At 41.1% G+C, this 18,440-nt stretch overlaps 1 protein-coding gene across 3 annotated transcripts in view; it reads right to left on the bottom strand.

Moving 5' to 3' along the window:
- LOC110368380 overlaps nucleotides 1–18,440 on the bottom strand; it is a 718,672-nt gene that overhangs the window by 64,317 nt on the left and 635,915 nt on the right. The window contains exons 2-8 of one of the 3 annotated variants that reach the window (XM_036130483.1): nucleotides 14,016–14,309; nucleotides 13,233–13,544; nucleotides 12,790–13,077; nucleotides 12,492–12,629; nucleotides 7,935–7,969; nucleotides 5,348–5,419; nucleotides 4,798–5,246 (exon numbers count right to left, since the gene is read on the bottom strand). In XM_036130483.1, the coding sequence (XP_035986376.1) occupies nucleotides 5,136–5,246; nucleotides 5,348–5,419; nucleotides 7,935–7,969; nucleotides 12,492–12,629; nucleotides 12,790–13,077; nucleotides 13,233–13,544; nucleotides 14,016–14,309 (1,250 nt within the window). In that variant the 3' untranslated portion in view covers nucleotides 4,798–5,135. Of the gene's footprint in view, nucleotides 1–4,797; nucleotides 5,247–5,347; nucleotides 5,420–7,934; nucleotides 7,970–12,491; nucleotides 12,630–12,789; nucleotides 13,078–13,232; nucleotides 13,545–14,015; nucleotides 14,310–18,440 lie in introns of those variants that run through there. The other 2 variants (XM_036130484.1, XM_036130485.1) reach the window with 2 other exon arrangements.

Below are 18,440 nucleotides of genomic sequence, written 5' to 3' on the forward strand. Positions count from 1 at the left end.
AAGGCCGTCTGGTGTGGTGGACCTCAACCAGGCCATCACCCAGGTCTAGCTGTTCCAGTCTTGGGTCTTCCTGGCTGACCTCAAACAGCACCACTGGTGAGATGAACTCAACAGGCACCTTGCATCTGATGTGAGCAGCTCGGCCAGGGTGGATGACAAAATCCCGCCGGCCAACTCTCACCAATGCTTGGTCCTGGGTGTGTTCCTGGGTCTGCACAAAGTTCACAATGGCCTCAGCTGTATCCCCTTCAATCTGCATGGCCTTCTGCAGCAATTGAGCAACGATAGTGACCACTTCAACTCCACCCTCCCGTCCTTGGATTAGCTCCTGGATCACATTAAAGCCTACGATGGGTCTTGTGAGGCTCACACGGCTGACCAGAAAGGGTACTCGGATGGAGAGCCTTGGATCTTCATTTCCAGGCAAGCTAAAGGTAAGTTCAACCCATCCATCATATGGTATTGGCTCACCATTAGCAGCTGTAAGGTCAAGGTCCCTATCACCCATAAGCTCACTGAGAGGGTGCAGTTGTTGTTGAGGTAAGTGTTTTTCTTTCCATGCATGGCTGATGATGCTGACCTGAGCGCCCGAGTCAAGAAGTACAGTCACGGCATGTCCACTGAGATTGCATTTCAATGTGCATTTCTCCCCGATAAGCTTGGCCACTCGCTCTGCTGATGACTTTGCACCAGTCAGTGGCTGGGGGGGGATGGCACGGCTGTAATTAACCCGTGCTGGACCTGGCATATCAGCACCTTGATGGGACTGAACGTTATAGCCGATCACAGGTAGTCCCCTTGCCGTGACCGGGGTGCATTTCCCGACGGTTTGGTCCTCTTCAGGCATCCCACAGCACGGTGTCCGTTTTCCCCACAAGCGAAGCAGTGGTTGCAGTCAGGACGGCTATTAGCGACACAACTGGGGCAGCCACGGGGTCTCTCTGTCCTCAGTGGTCTACTCTGCCTATTGGGGCAGCCACAGTTACACTGTGGCTGAAGCTCGGAGGTTGCTGGCTTCACTGCTGAGGCACTGGACTGAAGGGTGCTCACTACCTGGGTCAGGGCCTGTACTTGAGCACTCAACTCATGAATCTGCTCGTCCTTGTGGTCAGCGGTACACTTCCCTGCACTCTCGTCCCTGCTGCTGGCTTCAGTACTTTGAGCATGAGCGGTTCTTGGATGGGTGCTGCGCCCCAAGCGTCGCTTTCTCTCACTCTCCTCACTTGTTGTTTTAGTGACCTGCCTCAAGAGTGTCTCATCAGTGACTGCAGGGTCGGAGAGGAGGAGTTTTAACTCACGACGGATGTAGTCATGCTTTTCGCTTAAGCCCTGATAGATGGTGTGGAGGAACACATTCTGTGCTGTTAGTGCCTCGTACTTGATGTCTGCTCCCGCCCACTTGGATGTGAATATCACTCTCTGTTTCAGCCCCATCATCCTGTACAGGAACTGCTGCGGTGTTTCATGCTCGTGCTGCTTGGCCGTCATGAGTTCCTGGAAGAGCTCAGTGCTGCTTTTCTCTCCTAGGTGTGACTGAAGGAAGCTCTTAAGTTCACCTACCGTCAGGTCCTCTTTACTAGCAAGCATGTCTTTGAAGTTGCCAGGCTTTATGACACGTAGCACAGCGCGGGTGATCTCACCTTCAGTGTGATTTTCTCTGAGGCCTTCATCAATCTGCCTAGTGATGTTGTTGTAACTGATCTCTGAAGTGTTATCGCCAATTTGCCCACCGTGTATCTTGAACTCTTTCCTTTGTAGGAGGGGAAGGTCTTTAAGGGCAATCATGCTTTCTGTGCTATAGGTGGTGTGTGAGGTGTTTGAGTGCAGTTGCAGTGTGTCATGTGAGGTGCGAAACTGGCTACTGTCACGAGCAGTGGGTGGATTGTCTACCATGTGCGTGGTGGGTGGAGCACTACTCTGTTTTAGCTTGAGTTCATTGTACACAGCGAACAATTTACTAATCTGTGTTTCAAGATCTTTGGTCTGAGAAGCTAAATCTGTTGTCGCAGTGTGTATACTGGTACCCTGGGTGTTCATGCGTGCAACCTCAGATGTCACCGGTGATACTTTCACATCAGATACCACCTTCATATCAGACACATTAGAATCTCCACTACCCCCACGACCCACACTCTGACTATGGCTGTTAATCATTTTGTCAACCTGGTCTTTTAGCAGAAGTAACTGCGACATGCCCTCATCCTCCAATTCCAGTAAAGCTACACTGTCCATGTATGAGCACAAATACTCAATACCACTCTCGTCATCATGTTGGTGCAACTTAGCTGGGTCCTGGTCGGGTGTTGGCGTGATGTCAGTTGCAAGCTGGAACAGTTCATCAACAGACAGATGGAACAGTCCCTTCTTGATGGACCACACCAGCTTCTTTCTCTCGTGGCTCATGGTGGACGGTTGTCAGATGTCTGTGGTCCTCGAACTCCCTCGCTCTGGCAGCAGTCAGACGCCCTGGATTCGGACAGACCCTCTTCACTCTGATGACACGTCACCGTCTGGTCCACAGGTTCATGGATCACTGGACTGGCGTCCTCCAACAGCTGTCAGCGGTGGCGCCAATCCCGGACTCGAGCCCCCAAAATTTGTTACAGGTCCCAAATATGGGACTGTAATAACAAATTTAAATATCCTGAAAGACAGGTGAAATGAAAGGAGATTTAGACACAGCAGCTTTCCATGTTTTCTCCCAAATTGGATCTGAGAGCGAGCAGAGGTCCGTTCCCATAGCAACCGGAACGCAACTGCTTGTGCCATTCCTTAAAGCGACAGTGTAAATATATATATATATATATATATATATATATATATATGTACATAGAGATCATATTCATTTACTAATAAACATATGACCAATGTGGTCACCTGTTTTGGGTGCGCCACAAAATGCAAACCATACCTTTAGCTTTCACTATTAAAACTTGGCTAAAAAAATTCCACGGCTCTCAAAATAGGCAAAAATCAAGAATGGAGGGTTGGAGAAGACTTTGAACTAAAAGTTCAGGAAGGTAGTTGCACCAGTGACCTGTCCCGTTAAAGACTCTCAGCCTGTGGAATGTGGTGATTGAGATTAACAAAATTTTCAGCATTAGTTCTTACCCATAAGGTTGCAATTTGTGTCAATGTTTAAAGCAAGCCCTCTAGATGAACATGACAAGGAAAAAAAAGACAGAACAGCTTCCCTACACAGGTGTGTCTCATCTACCTAAAGAGCTGCACACCAAACATTACATTTCACATTGACATTAAAGCTTCAGTTCGTATTTGTCAAAACTGTCACTATGTCCTGACAGTAAAATCTGAGAAAAATGATCTGTGAAATAAATCAAGCTCCTCTAGCTCCTCCCGGTGGCCCTACTGCCATTTGCAGAATTGCAGCCACATTTCTGCTAATTCAAAACTAAGTAACAGGTTTTTTTAAATCTTCTGACAAGTTTAGAAAAGAGGAAGCATTCATTTCTTGTCATGAGTGGCGAGGACGATGAAGAAGTCGCTATCAGAACCGTTTTTCTGCTCAAACCTAATCTCCATTTTCTCACCGTTCTTAATCATATGGACAGTAATTTAATATAGTCTGTTTACTATAGAAAATGTGTTTTGGTGTACCAGTACTCACATATGATGACTTCCATGGGTTGAAGCTTGATCTTCTGAATTAAAAGAAATGCATTCTGATAATTTTTGTCAACATTTTGTCCTCATTATACCAAAGGTTTGCTATTTCTGAACTGTCAGTGAAGTACACTGTGGTCACCATGGAAACGGATGTTCCGTATTCTAAGAAAATACTTTCTTAGAATACGGAACATTTGATGAGTTAGATGTCAGCAACAGGAAAGGAGCTAAAAAAAGTAAATATACATTTCTGGGTTCAGAGAATTTAATATGAAAGATTGGCAGTTTTCTGCAACAATGCACAAATACAACTAATTAAATCAGCACCAATGAAGAACTGGCTGTAGAACCATCCCTACTTAAGAAATTAATCCTCAGCCATCAGCTGTAAGCTGAGCATTTACTGTGACCAACTTTATGTGCTGTTTTTTATCTTCTAGAGTTGAATACTAACATAAAGTTTTGTTTGCTCTGCTGTGAAGCTACTTTAGAAGATACTATTGTAACCAACAATTAACTTTTCTCTTACATAGAAATACTCCATTAGTACAGTACCCCGTGCTGCTGTGCTCGTTCTGTGTCTCTGATCTTTCCTCTCAGACGTCACGTCAGTCGAGGCAGATGATCGTCCACACTGGTTCTGGTTCTGCTGGAGGTTTCTTCCTGTCAAAGTGGAGATTTCCTCTCCACTGTCTCTACATGCATGGTCAGTCTGAGGGATTGCTGCAAAGTCAGCGAAATAATGCAGGTGACTGTCAGCAGTGGCTCCGTGCTCATCCAGGAGGAATGTATGACCTGAAGGATGGAGTGGCTTGTTCATACAGACCTCTGTTATAACCAGGATCTTAAAAATGGACTCTGAAGGTAAAGAGAAGCCAGTGCAGCTGACAGAGCAGCAGTAAAACATGTGAAAACTTGGAGGATTTAGTAACAAACTTTACTGAAAGATAAACTTTTTACTATTTTCTGTAAAAGCGCAGAATATTTAATTTACAATCCTTTCAGATAAATCCAGAAAAAACTCAGATCTGAATATGTTCAGAACAGAAGATTAATGTTCAGATACAGTTTGTTAAGATGCGTAGCTCACTGACATAAACAAGAAACTGGCAAACAGCAGCTGGTATGACGTTGTTTCTACATTGATGGCAGAAAGTTTTGCAACAGAGGAAGATGGTGATTTTATTGTATCATGAAGTCTAATTTAGATTTAAATATTTTCTGTTATTTTTATACTTTTATACATGAATTTATGCACCAAATACTCGTTTTGCATCTCTTCAATTCAGTATTTACAGTCCACATGTTTGGCAAATGAAACAAAGCTCTATCATATTTCAGTAAATTTCTGCTTTAAAATCCTTACAATTATGGAAATAAAAAATGAATAAACAGTCCAGGCTATAAATAAAAGATTTTGTGTCGCAGAAACCTAAACCCAACAGTCCACTTCTTCTAAAAAAGGTTAAAGGCAGAGGTGTGATGAGATGTTTAATTTCCGTATTTGCCTATTTTAACTTTGTTACACAGCTGTAGACACTGCTGGGGTCGATGTTCGCCTCCGTCTTATTTTTGGTCCTAACAGTAGAATAAGTCACAGTGTCTTCGTCCTCTTTGACCTGCAGCACAGAAACCATATCATTCTTCATTAGTATCACAAAATCAAACAAGAACATTTATAATTGGGATCTTTGTTAAATTTGCTTATTAAGTTTCTTACCTTCTTCTTAGGAGAGGTTTTGGGTCTAAAATAGGCAACGTTGGCATAGGTCATGCTGGACTCCGCCTCATCCTGAGAACAATTGGACAGTAAACCTTTATCCACCAAATAAATTCGAATTGATGTCATGATTTGTCTTTGGATGAACCCGGACACAGCACGCACACACAGAGCTTGTTCTTGAAGTGAGTTTTATTGTAGAGAATGATGGGTGAATGACGAGTGGAACCAGAGTCTTTATGGACGGAGGTGAAGGGTGCGGAAGCTGGCTGACAGGAGGAGCACGGGGAGACTGACCGGGAGGAGACTCTGTAGTGGAGGACTTGAGACCGTGAAGCAGCTGCGGAACCGGAGAGCGTGGAACTGTAGCAGAACTTGAGAGCGTGGAGCTGGATTGCGGAACTTGGGAGCGTGGAGCTGGACTGCAGAGCTTGGGAGCGTGGAGCTGGACTGCAGAGCTTGGGAGCGTAGAACCGAGTTGCTGGACTTGAGAGCGTGGAACCGAGTCGCTGGAGTGGGGGGCGTGGAGCAGAGTTGCAGAACTGTAGAGCGTGGAACTGAGTTGCAGGACTGAAGAACGTGGAGCAGAGTTGCAGAACTGTAGAGCGTGGAACTGAGTTGCTGGACTGAAGAACGTGGAGCTGAGTTGAAGAACTGAAGAACGTGGAACTGAGTTGCTGGACTGAAGAACATGGAGCGGAGTTGCAGAACTGGAGACAGACTGAGACTGAGCTGGGGTGAACACTACGGGCCGGCAACGAGAGCAGAAAGAGGTATGTTTAAATAAGGGTGGAACCAGGTGGAAGCAGTTGCGGGTTAATTGCAGCCTGCCAGGTGGAACCCATCAGGCTGCGCAGTAACGAGAGAGAGGGAGAGAGGCTCAGCATGCAGCCTTTAAGCTGCATCCTGACAATTGAATTAAAATGGTATTTTGTCTGATTAAATGTGAGAAATAGTCCATCTGTACTGCATACTTTTTTTTAAAAAAGTGACCCGATAGATACCGTGGTTATCCATGCTCCGTCAGACTGAAGTGTTCTCTCGGTTAGACAGTCAACAGATGCAGTAAAATATTCCGACTAACTGCACAACCTGCTGCGAACTGCGCTACTCTGCTGCCAAATCCGCAACACTTCAACATCCATTAGCAACTGCGAGTGAAGTCAGTTGCTACAGCTAGCTCCTTTTCACCACAACCAGGAACTCAGCATTTACTTACTACAGGCTTAAGCTCGGCCATTAAGAGAGAAGCTGAGGCAGTGACACTGTTCCAAACACTCTGTTTTTACATTGTCTGCTCCATAGTCAGACTAAATGTAAAAAGACAAAATGAAAAAAGATCTAGGCCCAATCTGAATACCCTAACAGAGGAAGGACTCTTCAACCAAAGCAGAATTATGTCAAGAGTCACCATGATAAGTGCTGTCCGAATTGTGCAGTCAGTAAGGAAGGAGGTAGGAAAAGTAGCCTGTATGCTCCCTTCTGCATCTAGTTTTGCAGAGGAACCTCGCAACGTCCGTAAGACTGGACAAGTAAAAAAAAGCTGTCTGAATTCGGCACAGCAGTCTGAAAATCCTTTCTTCCCCACGATAGAGTTCTTACTGTTGACCCCGTGAAAGTTCAAGAAATAGGAGCTAGGAGCTATTATTAAGGGTATTTAGATGGAGCCCTAATGGAAAAAGAGGGAAGTAAAATAAAATGGCTGGGGGCCTCAGAGATATATTAGAGTTGGAAATATGTCAGTGTTTCAGAATTAAAAGGGCGATAAAGTAATTTGAGAAAAAGAAGATTTTTGAGGTAAAAAAAAAAAACATGTTTTATATATATTTGGGTGTAAATAAATATGAAAGAATAAAAGTGCCGGAGGGAAAAAAAACTAGCTTGTAACAAATACACAAGGAATAAATAAAGAGTTAAAAAAAACAGATGACTGAGTGGTTTAAATTGAAAAGTGTAGGGCAAAAATCACTTGTAATTAATGCAGAAAGAGTAAATAAAGAGTTCAAGAAAAACAGATCCATAAAAATGAGTGGTTTAGATAAACAAGATGTAATAAAGCGAAGAGATGAAATACGGTTGTTGACTATTGAAATAGAAATATATATTGGTAGCTGAATAATTATTGAATAAATGTCTATTTATTATTTTTGCTGCATTTAATGGCACACAACTTTATATTTTAGCAATTTTTGGGCCCTGTATTTATTTTATTTAGTAATTTCTTTATTTCTGTATATACAAAGTTTTGGCAGAATTGGTCCTCCGTAGTTTACATGTATACATATAAATATTAAAAACCCTTTATGTATACATATCCCCTCAAAACATGCTACTATTACAAACTGTGAATGGCAGCCACGTTTCTGCTGATTCAGCACTAAGTTCCAGTCTCTTATTTTCTCTTATTTGGTTTAGAAAAGAGGAAGCATTCATGTCAGTGACAAAAACAAGAAGCATCAGAACCATTTTTCTGCTCAAACCTAGTCTCCATTTTCTCACCATTCTTAAACATATGAAGAGTAATTTTATGTTTTTTCTTTGATTTCTGTTAACTATAGGAAAAGTATTTGAGTTTGCCAATACTCACCGAATGGTGACTTTCATGGGTTGAAGGTTGATTTTCTGGATCAAAAGAAAATAAATTATCATAATTATTTTTATGTCAAGCTTTTGTTAATCATTATATCTAACTTCTGCTATTTTTTTATCAGTGAAATTAAGTGTGGCACCCATAGAAACAGATCTTCCTTATTCTAAGAAAAGCCTTTCTTAGAATACGGAAGAACTGATGAGTTACATGTTAGAAACAGAGATGAGAAAAAAGAAAGTAAAAAAAAAATGGGCTCAGAGAATTTCACATTCAACATAGGCAGTTTCCTATACAAACTAACACATACAATTAAATTAAATAAATTAAATAAAAAAAATAAAAAATGTTTCTTCTGGCATTGTGAAAAGTCGAAGCTTGCTGGTGTGCAAAAATCAACTATGTGCTGCTCAGAGCTCCACGGGATTCAGTTGAGTTCAGTTGAACTTTGACCACAACGTGCTGAGAGGTACTTTAACATGACACATTTTACGCAACAGTAGAGTATCCAATACCTAACAAGTTCTGTTCCTCCCTATCCCTGTTTCTTTTCCTCCTGAACAGCAGCGCTACAGCTAGCACTTTATTTTAGCATGTCAGAAACATCTTTCTCTAAAAAAGGAAGTGTTCAATGCTTGCCAGTTGAAGTCACACCCACTTCCTGTTATAGTCTATAAACGTTGAAGCAGAAGTTTTTGTTGTAAAGCCAAATAACTCCAGGGTTCAGTGGTGAATTCAATCCATGCCGTGTTCAAGTGCACACGATGTAAGACTGAAAGCCTAACCAGGTAACATAGCTGATGGATATGATCAGCTCCAACCGGGATAGGAAGCCAATCTTAAACATTTCAGAGAAGTTCATGTGTAACTATTGCACCACTCTCACTACTGCACCTCATCTGACATCACATAAAAAATATACATGGAGCCCCATTCTCTAAATTGGTTCCACTGTGTAATTATAGCTTCCCATTGAGAAAAAACAGGCCCTGTTCCCAAGTTAACAGGTGGGCCTCAGGTGGTGTTCATAAATCTTGCTGTCAACGCTGTGTTTAACTCCTGATTCCCTGCTGCTTGTGCAGATTACAGATAAACTAATTTGTATCTTGAAGTGTTAACAAGCACCATTGGTTGTTTAAAACAGCTCTTAAACATTTAGGTGGCTATATTAGAGCATCTATTTGCAGGGAAGTAAGAATAAATATGATTGTCTATGGTTAAATTGTGTAGATGTACCATGATTCTTCACAAAAACACCTGATAAAACGGGAAGGCTCAAACAATACATGAAGGGCACATTTCTAATTAAGCAGTGATAGGGCTGTGACTTGCAACCGGTTCTGTTACAGATCCATTGAAGAATGGCTGCTGAACCATCTCTGATTATAAATGGAAACTCAGCCATCAGCTACATCAATACCTGTTGGCTGAGCTTTTTCTGTAACAAAATGTATGTACTATTCTTTGTCTTCTACACTTGAATAGTGGCACAAAGGTTGTCTGCTTTGCTGTCTCTCTCCTAAATTAAGTCACTTCAGAAGCTTCTATTGCAACCAACCTTTTCCTTCTCTCACACATAGAAGTACTCCATCTGTAAACTACTCTTTCTGTGTCTCTGCTCTGTCTTTTCTAACTCCCTGTCAGTTGTGGCAGAAGGCTGTTCACACTGAGCCTGGTTCTGATACAGGTTTGTCCTTGTTTAGAGGGGTTTTCCTCTCAACTGTCGCAACATGCATGGTCGGTTTGAGGGAGTACTTCAAAGTCAATGACACAATGCAGGTGACTGTGGATCTATGCTCATCAAGCAGTTCCATGGTAGTTCATCATTAGCAGTAACCTATATATTATGTTTATGCTAAAAATGAGCAAGCTGTAAAACAGTATTGGCAGCTGTTCAGTTTAAATCTGTTTAAATCTGTATTACCTAGCAGTTCTATATTGAGATCAAGCCACTGATATCAGTACACCTCGAACATTAAATATACCATAACCATATAAATATGGAAAATCAATTTTGTTTCTGGTGTTCCTTGTTTTATCAAATCATCTGTTCAAAACTCCATTCACTTCTACACTGATCAGTTAAAAAAATATTGAGGCTTACAAAAGTATTCATACCACTTAAACATTTGCATATATTGTCACATTACAACCACAAACTTAAATATATTTTGTTGGAAGTTTATGTGAAATATCAAAACAAGTAATCTAAATTCATGAAGAACAAAGAATATTACACCTGATTTATTTTCTAACAAATAAAAACGCAAATGGGCAAAAAGCAAAAGTCACGCTTTCCATTCCAACTTCTCCTTCTCACATGTTAATGTGCCTCTGGGCAAGGCATTTAACCCAAAGTTGCCTACCGGGCTGCATATTGGTGTATAAATGTGTGTGCGTTAGTATGAGCGATTGGGGGAATGTGGCTCTAGTGTCCAGTGCTTTGAGTGGTCAGAAAAGAAAAGCGCTATATAGCTATATAATAGCTGGTCCATTTATTCAGCCTCCCATATTCTCTGTCCCTGCTGAAGAGAAGCACCCACAAAACATGATACTGCCACCAACATTCTGACAGTGGGGATGGTGCGTTCAGAGTGATGTGCAGTGTTAGTTCTTCGTCAAACATAGCATTTTGCATATTAGCCAAAAACAACATGCTTCCATCATGGCTTCTGGCAAACTGCAGATGGGACCTCTTATGGTTTTCTTTTAGCAACGGTTTTCTTCTTGCCACTATTCCATAAAGACTATATGTGTGAAGTGCATGACTAATAGTTGTCCTATGGACAGATTCCCCCAACTGACCTGTAGATCTCTGCAGTTTGTTTAAAGACCAACTGGGCCTCTTGCCTGAATCTCTGATCAGTGCTCTCCTTGTTTGGCCTCTAAGTTTAGTTGGACAGCCTTGTCTTGGTAGGTTTACAGTTGTTACTTTTTTCCATTTCCTGATGATGGATTGAACAGTGGTCCATGAGATGTTCAAAGCTTAGGAAATCTTTTTATAGCCCAAGCTGCTTTAAACGTCTCCACGACTTCATCCCTGACACCTCTAATGTGTTCCTTGGACTTGATGACATTGTTTGTAACCCCAATATTCACTCATCCAACCTCTGAGGCCATTACAAACTAGCTGTATTTTTTCTGAATTTAGATTACACACAGATGGATTATATTTATTCATTAGCAACCATCAAGGAACTTCCGAAGGCAACTGGTTGTACTTAGAGAAGGAGGGGCTACATTTTTTTTAAATCATGTATAATTTCTTTACACTGTACCCTTGTCTACCACTTAGTGTTAGTCTTTCAAATGAGATTCCAAAATATATATATATATATATATTTGTGGTTATAATGTAACACAATTTGGAAAGGGTCAAGGGGTGTGAATACTTATGCAAGCCACTGTATATAACATGTAAAATCAAGTTCTATTCAAAAAACATTTACATAGTCTGAATTAATAGCTAATAAAGCAGGTATCATTGTAGGACATTTTTCTACCGAATAATCTTGGAATATTTAGGGTTTCACTCAATAACAAGATCAAAGTGACTGTCCAACACCATGGACAGCAGCAGCAGCAACTCAGGTAAAACTTAAGCAAGCTCAAACTGACTGTCCAGCACCATGGACAGCAGCAGCAACTCAGGTCAAGCTTAAACAAGCTGAAAAAGAGCTGATGTTGACTGGAGGCAGTAAGTCTTTAGACCGTGGCAAACTTTGACTTTGTGACCATTACAACAAATTATTAAAACCCGACTTACTCAGGAAATATATTGTTTTCAACAGAAGATAATCAACAAATACCTTAAATGTTCAGAGATGTTCTGTAACTCTTGAATTTACAGGCCTTGTTGGTGACAAGTAAAAAAAACACTGAACCAGGAAAACCTTCTGAGGAACTAAATAAAATAGAAAAATACATTAAAATGACAGTAATAGTTGCCTATCTTGTGTAAATAGTCATCCATCGTTTTCATATTTTACTTCCACGGAGGTTTACAATAAGACTGTGTTGAGATTTATAAATAAAAATGTTATTTTAGTACATTGCTGCATTTAAAAAAAAATTGTTAGCTCTTTCATTTGACGGAGTGAATGTGCAACGGTACAAATATTTGAAAAGAAGAATCCTCAACCTTTCTGAGCAGTATCTATGTTTGCTTCTTTTGGACTCTGTTTAAAGGCTCAATTCCTGCAGGACATCCAAAATAACCTTTCAGGCAACAGAAACAATAAGCACCTTAAGGCTGGTTCAAATGCTAGGATTTGTAGCCCGATTTTCACCCAGATCTCCGCCTTCTGAGAGGCACTGAATAAAACAATCTTAAGAGAATATCCTGCCATGTGTTGTGTGTTAAGAGTGATCCGCTTAGTGGAAAGTCGGGACCGCTCCGAGCTCAAATCAGGGATATTTACCATGTTGGATTGGCTTGCCCAATATCAGGCCATGTGTGGTGTCTCCCAAAGACAAACGAGCACGCAGACCCCCCCGCCTCACCTCCATGTCATAGTATACCATATAATTACGATTCAATTGAAAGAAATTTAGTACCTGTTGTGGTTCTGTGATCCTCTTTAACTCTGGTTTTCCTGAGTTTTATAAAAACAGCAGCAAGAACCACCATCAGCAGCAGAACCCCGATTACTGCTCCAACGATGATTAAGATGATGGGTCTGTTGACAGGAAGTCCTGTTAAAAAAACTCTGAGATTACAAAACAACCAATGCAGAATGTAAAAACAATGGCTAATACGATCTACAATTTTAACAGATTTGATCACAACACAAAGATAATATAGCTGTAATCATAAATGTTATTCTAGATTTGCCTTAATAAGATGACATCATACCTTCAATCTCATAATGAGCTTCTATCTTCACTGTGTTTCCCTCAACAAACTGGCAGGTGTATGTTCTGTTGCTGCTGCTCTGAAGCTTCACAGTGAGATTAGAATCACAGCCAGTCTGTCCTCCAGACTTGAACCCAACACCTTCACCAAGCAGCTCACTTCCTGTCTCATCCACCCAGAGGAGGCTCTTCTCTGGACAAGGATCCAACCCTCTGGATCTGACCAGAGAACACTGTAATGTGAAATCTTCATCCTTTGTTGGATCAGCACCTGGTGGAGATGGAGAGACTGGGAGAAAACATGAAAATAACTTTTCAGGATAAAAATATTAATATCAATATTAAAACAATCATGATCTAAACAGCCAACTCCATGCAGGGACTTCAGGGTTAAGAAGGACTGATATCAGCAGGTATAAAAGTCAATGAGTTTAGATTACTCACTGCTCATCATGTTTAAATACACATCTGTGTCAAAGCGTCCTCCATCCCAAAGCTGACAGGTGTAACGTCCAGCATCCTCAGCAGTGATGGTGTTGATGATCAGAGAGCAGTTATTGTCCAACCTCAGCCTGGCAGCTCGAGCTGAACTCTGAACTTTTCCTCCATGAACTTCATGTTGACGCTCCATGTTTTCAGCTCTCGTATAAAACCAGTCAACAGTGGAGCATGAGAGAGATGATGAAGGTCTTTTACAGGACAGAACAGCATCATCTCCAGCTCTGTGGTAGATATGGACTCCTTCTCCCCTGATAGCTGCAGAGAAAGAATGTTTTATACAACATTTAGCTGTTAATAATATTAGTCTCTGTGCTTTTCTGCCAGTTTTCACTTAAGGTATGAATTCTGTTGAAGGATAAAAAACAGTAAATTGCTAAAACATCTTTTACTAGAATATTTCAATAAAATAATCTATTATAGGTCAAAATTTAAAACCAGACAGACATTTGTCTTCAAACTACAGAAACCAAGATCTATTTCCAGTTTGACAATTTTATGTCCTTTTCTGTCTTTGGGAGTTTTCTACAGATCTTATGATATTGACATTATTTCCTCCTAAAGGCTAAATTACTGGTACCAGTCTGTTCTCATAAGCTGTGAAACATTATAGTTTGGTCCACCTTTCTTTCTACACTGCAGCTTAAGAGAAACCTTAATGCTTCCAACTACAAATCAGGTAATTATTGCTTTTTATCTCATTTCCTCATTAAATAAAATACATCCTACCTTTAATCTCAGGTGTGTAGTGAGATTCTACCTTCACTGTGTTGTCCTCAACAAATTGGCAGGTGTATCTTCTGTTGCTGCTGACCTGAAGCTTCACAGTGAGATTAGAATCACAGCCAGTCTGTCCTCCAGATTTGAACCCAACACCTTCACCAAGCAGCTCACTTCCTGTCTCATCCACCCAGAGGAAGCTCTTCTCTGGACAAGGACCCAACCCTCTGTATCTGACCAGAGAACACTGTAATGTGAAATCTTCATCTTTTGTTGGATCAGCACCTGGTGGAGATGGAGAGACTGGAAGAAAAATGATCAAACCATTTAACCACACAATCCAAGATCAACTAGTTGAATCTAAACAGCCCCACAGCAGCCGAGCACAACGTTCATTCTGATGAGCCCACTTCCTGATATCAGGGTCCTCAAAGCTTGGCCCGGCCTTTAGCTCAACCAGGAAGCAGCACACACCCAACAAAGGTCACTCAGCATAAACATGGTTGGGGGCAGAAATAACATTTAAAACCTCATTGTTATTTTCATTTGATCATTGTTAGATATAAAAAGAAATAAATTAAGTGAATGATCCTTTTAAATATCAGATATCTGACTGTAAAGTCAAACTAAGTGTGGACTGATGTGTGGTTGAAGCCATCACACAGCGCTGAATAAATGATTCATTCTCACTCTGACAGAACAACATTTTAACTTCTGACTGCATCAGATGTTCATCAGAACTGCTGAAGTCAGAAACATCTGTCCAACACAAGTATTTCACAAAGTTAATCAGAAGGAAAGAGTCTGACAGCATCAGATCCTTCAAGTCTACAAACTTACTGGTTAAAACACTCAGAAGCACACTGCCATCAAAGGTAGCTCCTTGTCCAAATCGAAACATGTACGCTCCAGCATCCTCAGCAGTGATGTTGTTGATGATCAGAGAGCATTTACTGTCCACATTTAACCTGGCAGCTCGAGGTGAACTCTGAACAACTTTTCCATCCTGAACCTCTGACAGAGTGATTGAGCTTGTATCTCTGATGTAAATCCAGTTAACAATGGAGCATAAGTAAGAAGATGAAGGACTGTTACAAGGTAGAACGACATCATCTCCAGATCTGTGATAAAGTTCTCCTCCTCTGGTTCCTGCAGCAGAGACAAAGACACTTTAAAGATTTACACACTTCATCCTTCACAAAAACAATCATTTACGTGAAACTAAAAATATCTATCTACAGGGGTTGGACAATGAAACTGAAACACCTCTCATTTTAGTGTGGGAGGTTTCATGGCTAAATTGGACCAGCCTGGTGGCTATTCTTCATTAATTGCACATTGAACCAATAAGAGCAGAGTGTGAAGGTCCAAGAGGAACAATGCAAGAGGAAGCTGTCTGAAAGGGATGTTCGGGTGCTAACCCGGATTGGATCCAAAAAACATAAAACCACGGCTCCCCAAGTCACAGCAGAATTAAATGTGCACCTCAACTCTCCTGTTTCCACCAAAACTGTCCGTCGGGAGCTCCACAGGGTCAATATCCACGGCCGGGCTGCTATAGCCAAACCTTTGGTCACTCGTGCCAATGCCAAACGTCCGTTTCAATGGTGCAAGGAGCGCAAATCTTGGGCTGTGGACAATTTGAAACATGTATTGTTCTCTGATGAGTCCACCTTTACTGTTTTCCCCACTTCCTCCCGGTGTGGAGAAGCCCCAAAGAAGCGTACCACCCAGACTGTTGCATGCCCAGAGTGAAGCATGGAGGTGGATCAGTGATGGTTTGGGCTGCCATATCATGGCATTCCCTTGGCCTCATACTTGTGCTAGATGGGCGCGTCACTGCCAAGGACTACCGAACCATTCTGGAGGACCATGTGCATCCAGTGGTTCAAACATTGTATCCTGAAGGAGGTGCCGTGTATCAGGATGACAATGCACCAATACACACAGCAAGACTGGTGAAAGATTGGTTTGATGAACATGAAAGTGAAGTTGAACATCTCCCATGGCCTGCACAGTCACCAGATCTAAATATTATTGAACCACTTTGGGGTGTTTTGGAGGAGCGAGTCAGGAAACATTTTCCTCCACCAGCATCACGTTGTGACCTGGCCACTATCCTGCAAGAAGAATGGCTTAAAATCCCTCTGACCACTGTGCAGGACTTGTAGATGTCATTCCCAAGACGAATTGACGCTGTATTGGCCGCAAAAGGAGGCCCTACACCATACTAATAAATAATTGTGGTCTAAAACCAGGTGTTTCAGTTTCATTGTCCAACCCCTGTATATATATATATATATATATATATATATATATATATATATATATATATATATATATATATATATATATATATATGTGTGTGTGTGTGTGTGTGTGTGTGTGTGTGTGTGTGTGTGTGTGTTCAATCATGTTTGATTTATTTTTAGAATGTTTATTTTTATTCACCTTTATAAAAAGCTACGCTAAAAAGTGATTCAAACTTTTCTGAACATGTTTTTATTTATTTCAGCAAAGCCTGATTGACTAATACATGCTACACAAACTGACTTCTCCAAACATTAAATATTAATTCTGATATATTTATAAAATATCACAGTAAACCAAAGTGTCCTTTAATTTGCCTCAGCTTTATTAAAAAGAAAACAGATATTTACCTTCAAACTGAAGCACAACGATCAGAACCAGTTCCAGAACCAACATCTCCTGTCCTTCTATCAGCTGCTGAACACTGAGAGACTTTTCTCTGCTGCAGAACTGAAAGAACTGATGTTATTTCCTCTTTTCAGCTGAATTAATGGATGAAAATAACTTCACACCACCACCCATCACGTGTTCCATCATTTTGCTCTCATCACACTTGGAGGATTTTGTTAGAAACTAACAGGAAACCACAAACAGAAGGAACTAGTTGCACAAAGTTTAGTCAGAAAAAAGCATTTAAACTACATTTAATTAATTTACCTTGTAACACTTAGATCAACTAAAGTGAGCCATGTTTCAGCTGAAGGATCTGACCGTGAAGAGCATTAAACGGTTTTATTTATTGCTTATATTTTTAAGTTCAACATGATGTAATTTCCTTAGCATGAGGCGTCAAAGAGGAACTGTGACGTCTGCTAATGAGCTGCAGTCAGTCCACTAACAGCCAGCAGCTCTGAGACTCTGCAGACAGAGCAGTTAAACCGAGTCAGAACAGAATCCAAACAGGTCAAAATGGACCCCTGACAGCAGAGGGGTCAGACTCAGGCCTGCAGGACAAATATGACCATGAGATAATTTACAGGTTCTATTAGAGCCAATCCACTGGTAGAAAGACCATTCACAGCTTATACTACAAGTCCCAGAATGCTCTGCTGGAGAGCTGGCCTGCTATGGAGACCCATAATCCTTATTCTGCTGACATTTAACAGTGACCTGATGCTACAAGCAGTCACATCAGTAGAAGAAGAGATGCCAGCTTTCTGGCTTGGACCAGAGTGCATCAGTATAGATCAGAGTGAAGCAAACTGAGCTTTAATGATTGTTTTCTTTATGCACTGTTCTTCCTGCTCAAAGGCACGACTTGATTGGCTGGATTTCAATGAGTTATTATTAGTGCTAGTAATGGAGGCATAAGACTTTTTATCTAGTTTAAGAATATCAGACAGTTTAATGCACCATTTTGGCCATTTAATGTGTCTTTGATTGCTCAAAGGCTGATTATGAAGTTTTGTTTGGAACAGGTCTGAATTTAATTGTGATCATAGATTTATCTGCATCTGTCTGGCCGTTCAGGATCTATATGATGTGATCGAGACAACGGCACATTAACTCAGTGCTGTGTGACGAGTTTATGTTATCTGATTGTGGATCTGTCTCTCTGCCTCCAGAAGATTTTAGACTGTGAACAAATTCAGAAACTTTGGGTTTTCTTTCATTATAATAAGAACAAAGAATAATTGGGCTTATCTGTTTCAACTCATTTATCAGGAAATATAAGGAAAAGATCACACATGCCAATAGATAAAATATAGAAATAAAACATTATTTTTGTATAAACTGTAATTGATGTGATGAAGGTCAGCAGAGTGTGGTGGCAGCAGAACGTTCTTCATCATTTTCATAGTCCACTGGGTCGTCATCAACAGCATCATGAACCTGTGAGATACAACCAAACATTAACTGGATAATACAGTTAGATAAACATCCTGAACATTTAAAGATAAACGTCAAAGCATCACTAGGCGGGGTCGCTGCCTAGTGGTTAGAGCAGCGCGCTTGCACTCAGAGAACGATGCAAGTACCCGGTTCGATCCCCAGTGCCTGCACTCTGTGTCCCTGAGCAAGACCCTTAACCCCAAATTGCTCCCCGGGAGCCACACATGGCAGCCCACTGCTCCCCAAGGGTGATGGGTTAAAAGCAGAGAACCAATTTCATTGTTATGTATG

The sequence above is a fragment of the Fundulus heteroclitus genome, unplaced genomic scaffold (genome assembly GCF_011125445.2).
Source record: "Fundulus heteroclitus isolate FHET01 unplaced genomic scaffold, MU-UCD_Fhet_4.1 scaffold_36, whole genome shotgun sequence".
NCBI classification, from domain to species: domain Eukaryota; kingdom Metazoa; phylum Chordata; class Actinopteri; order Cyprinodontiformes; family Fundulidae; genus Fundulus; species Fundulus heteroclitus.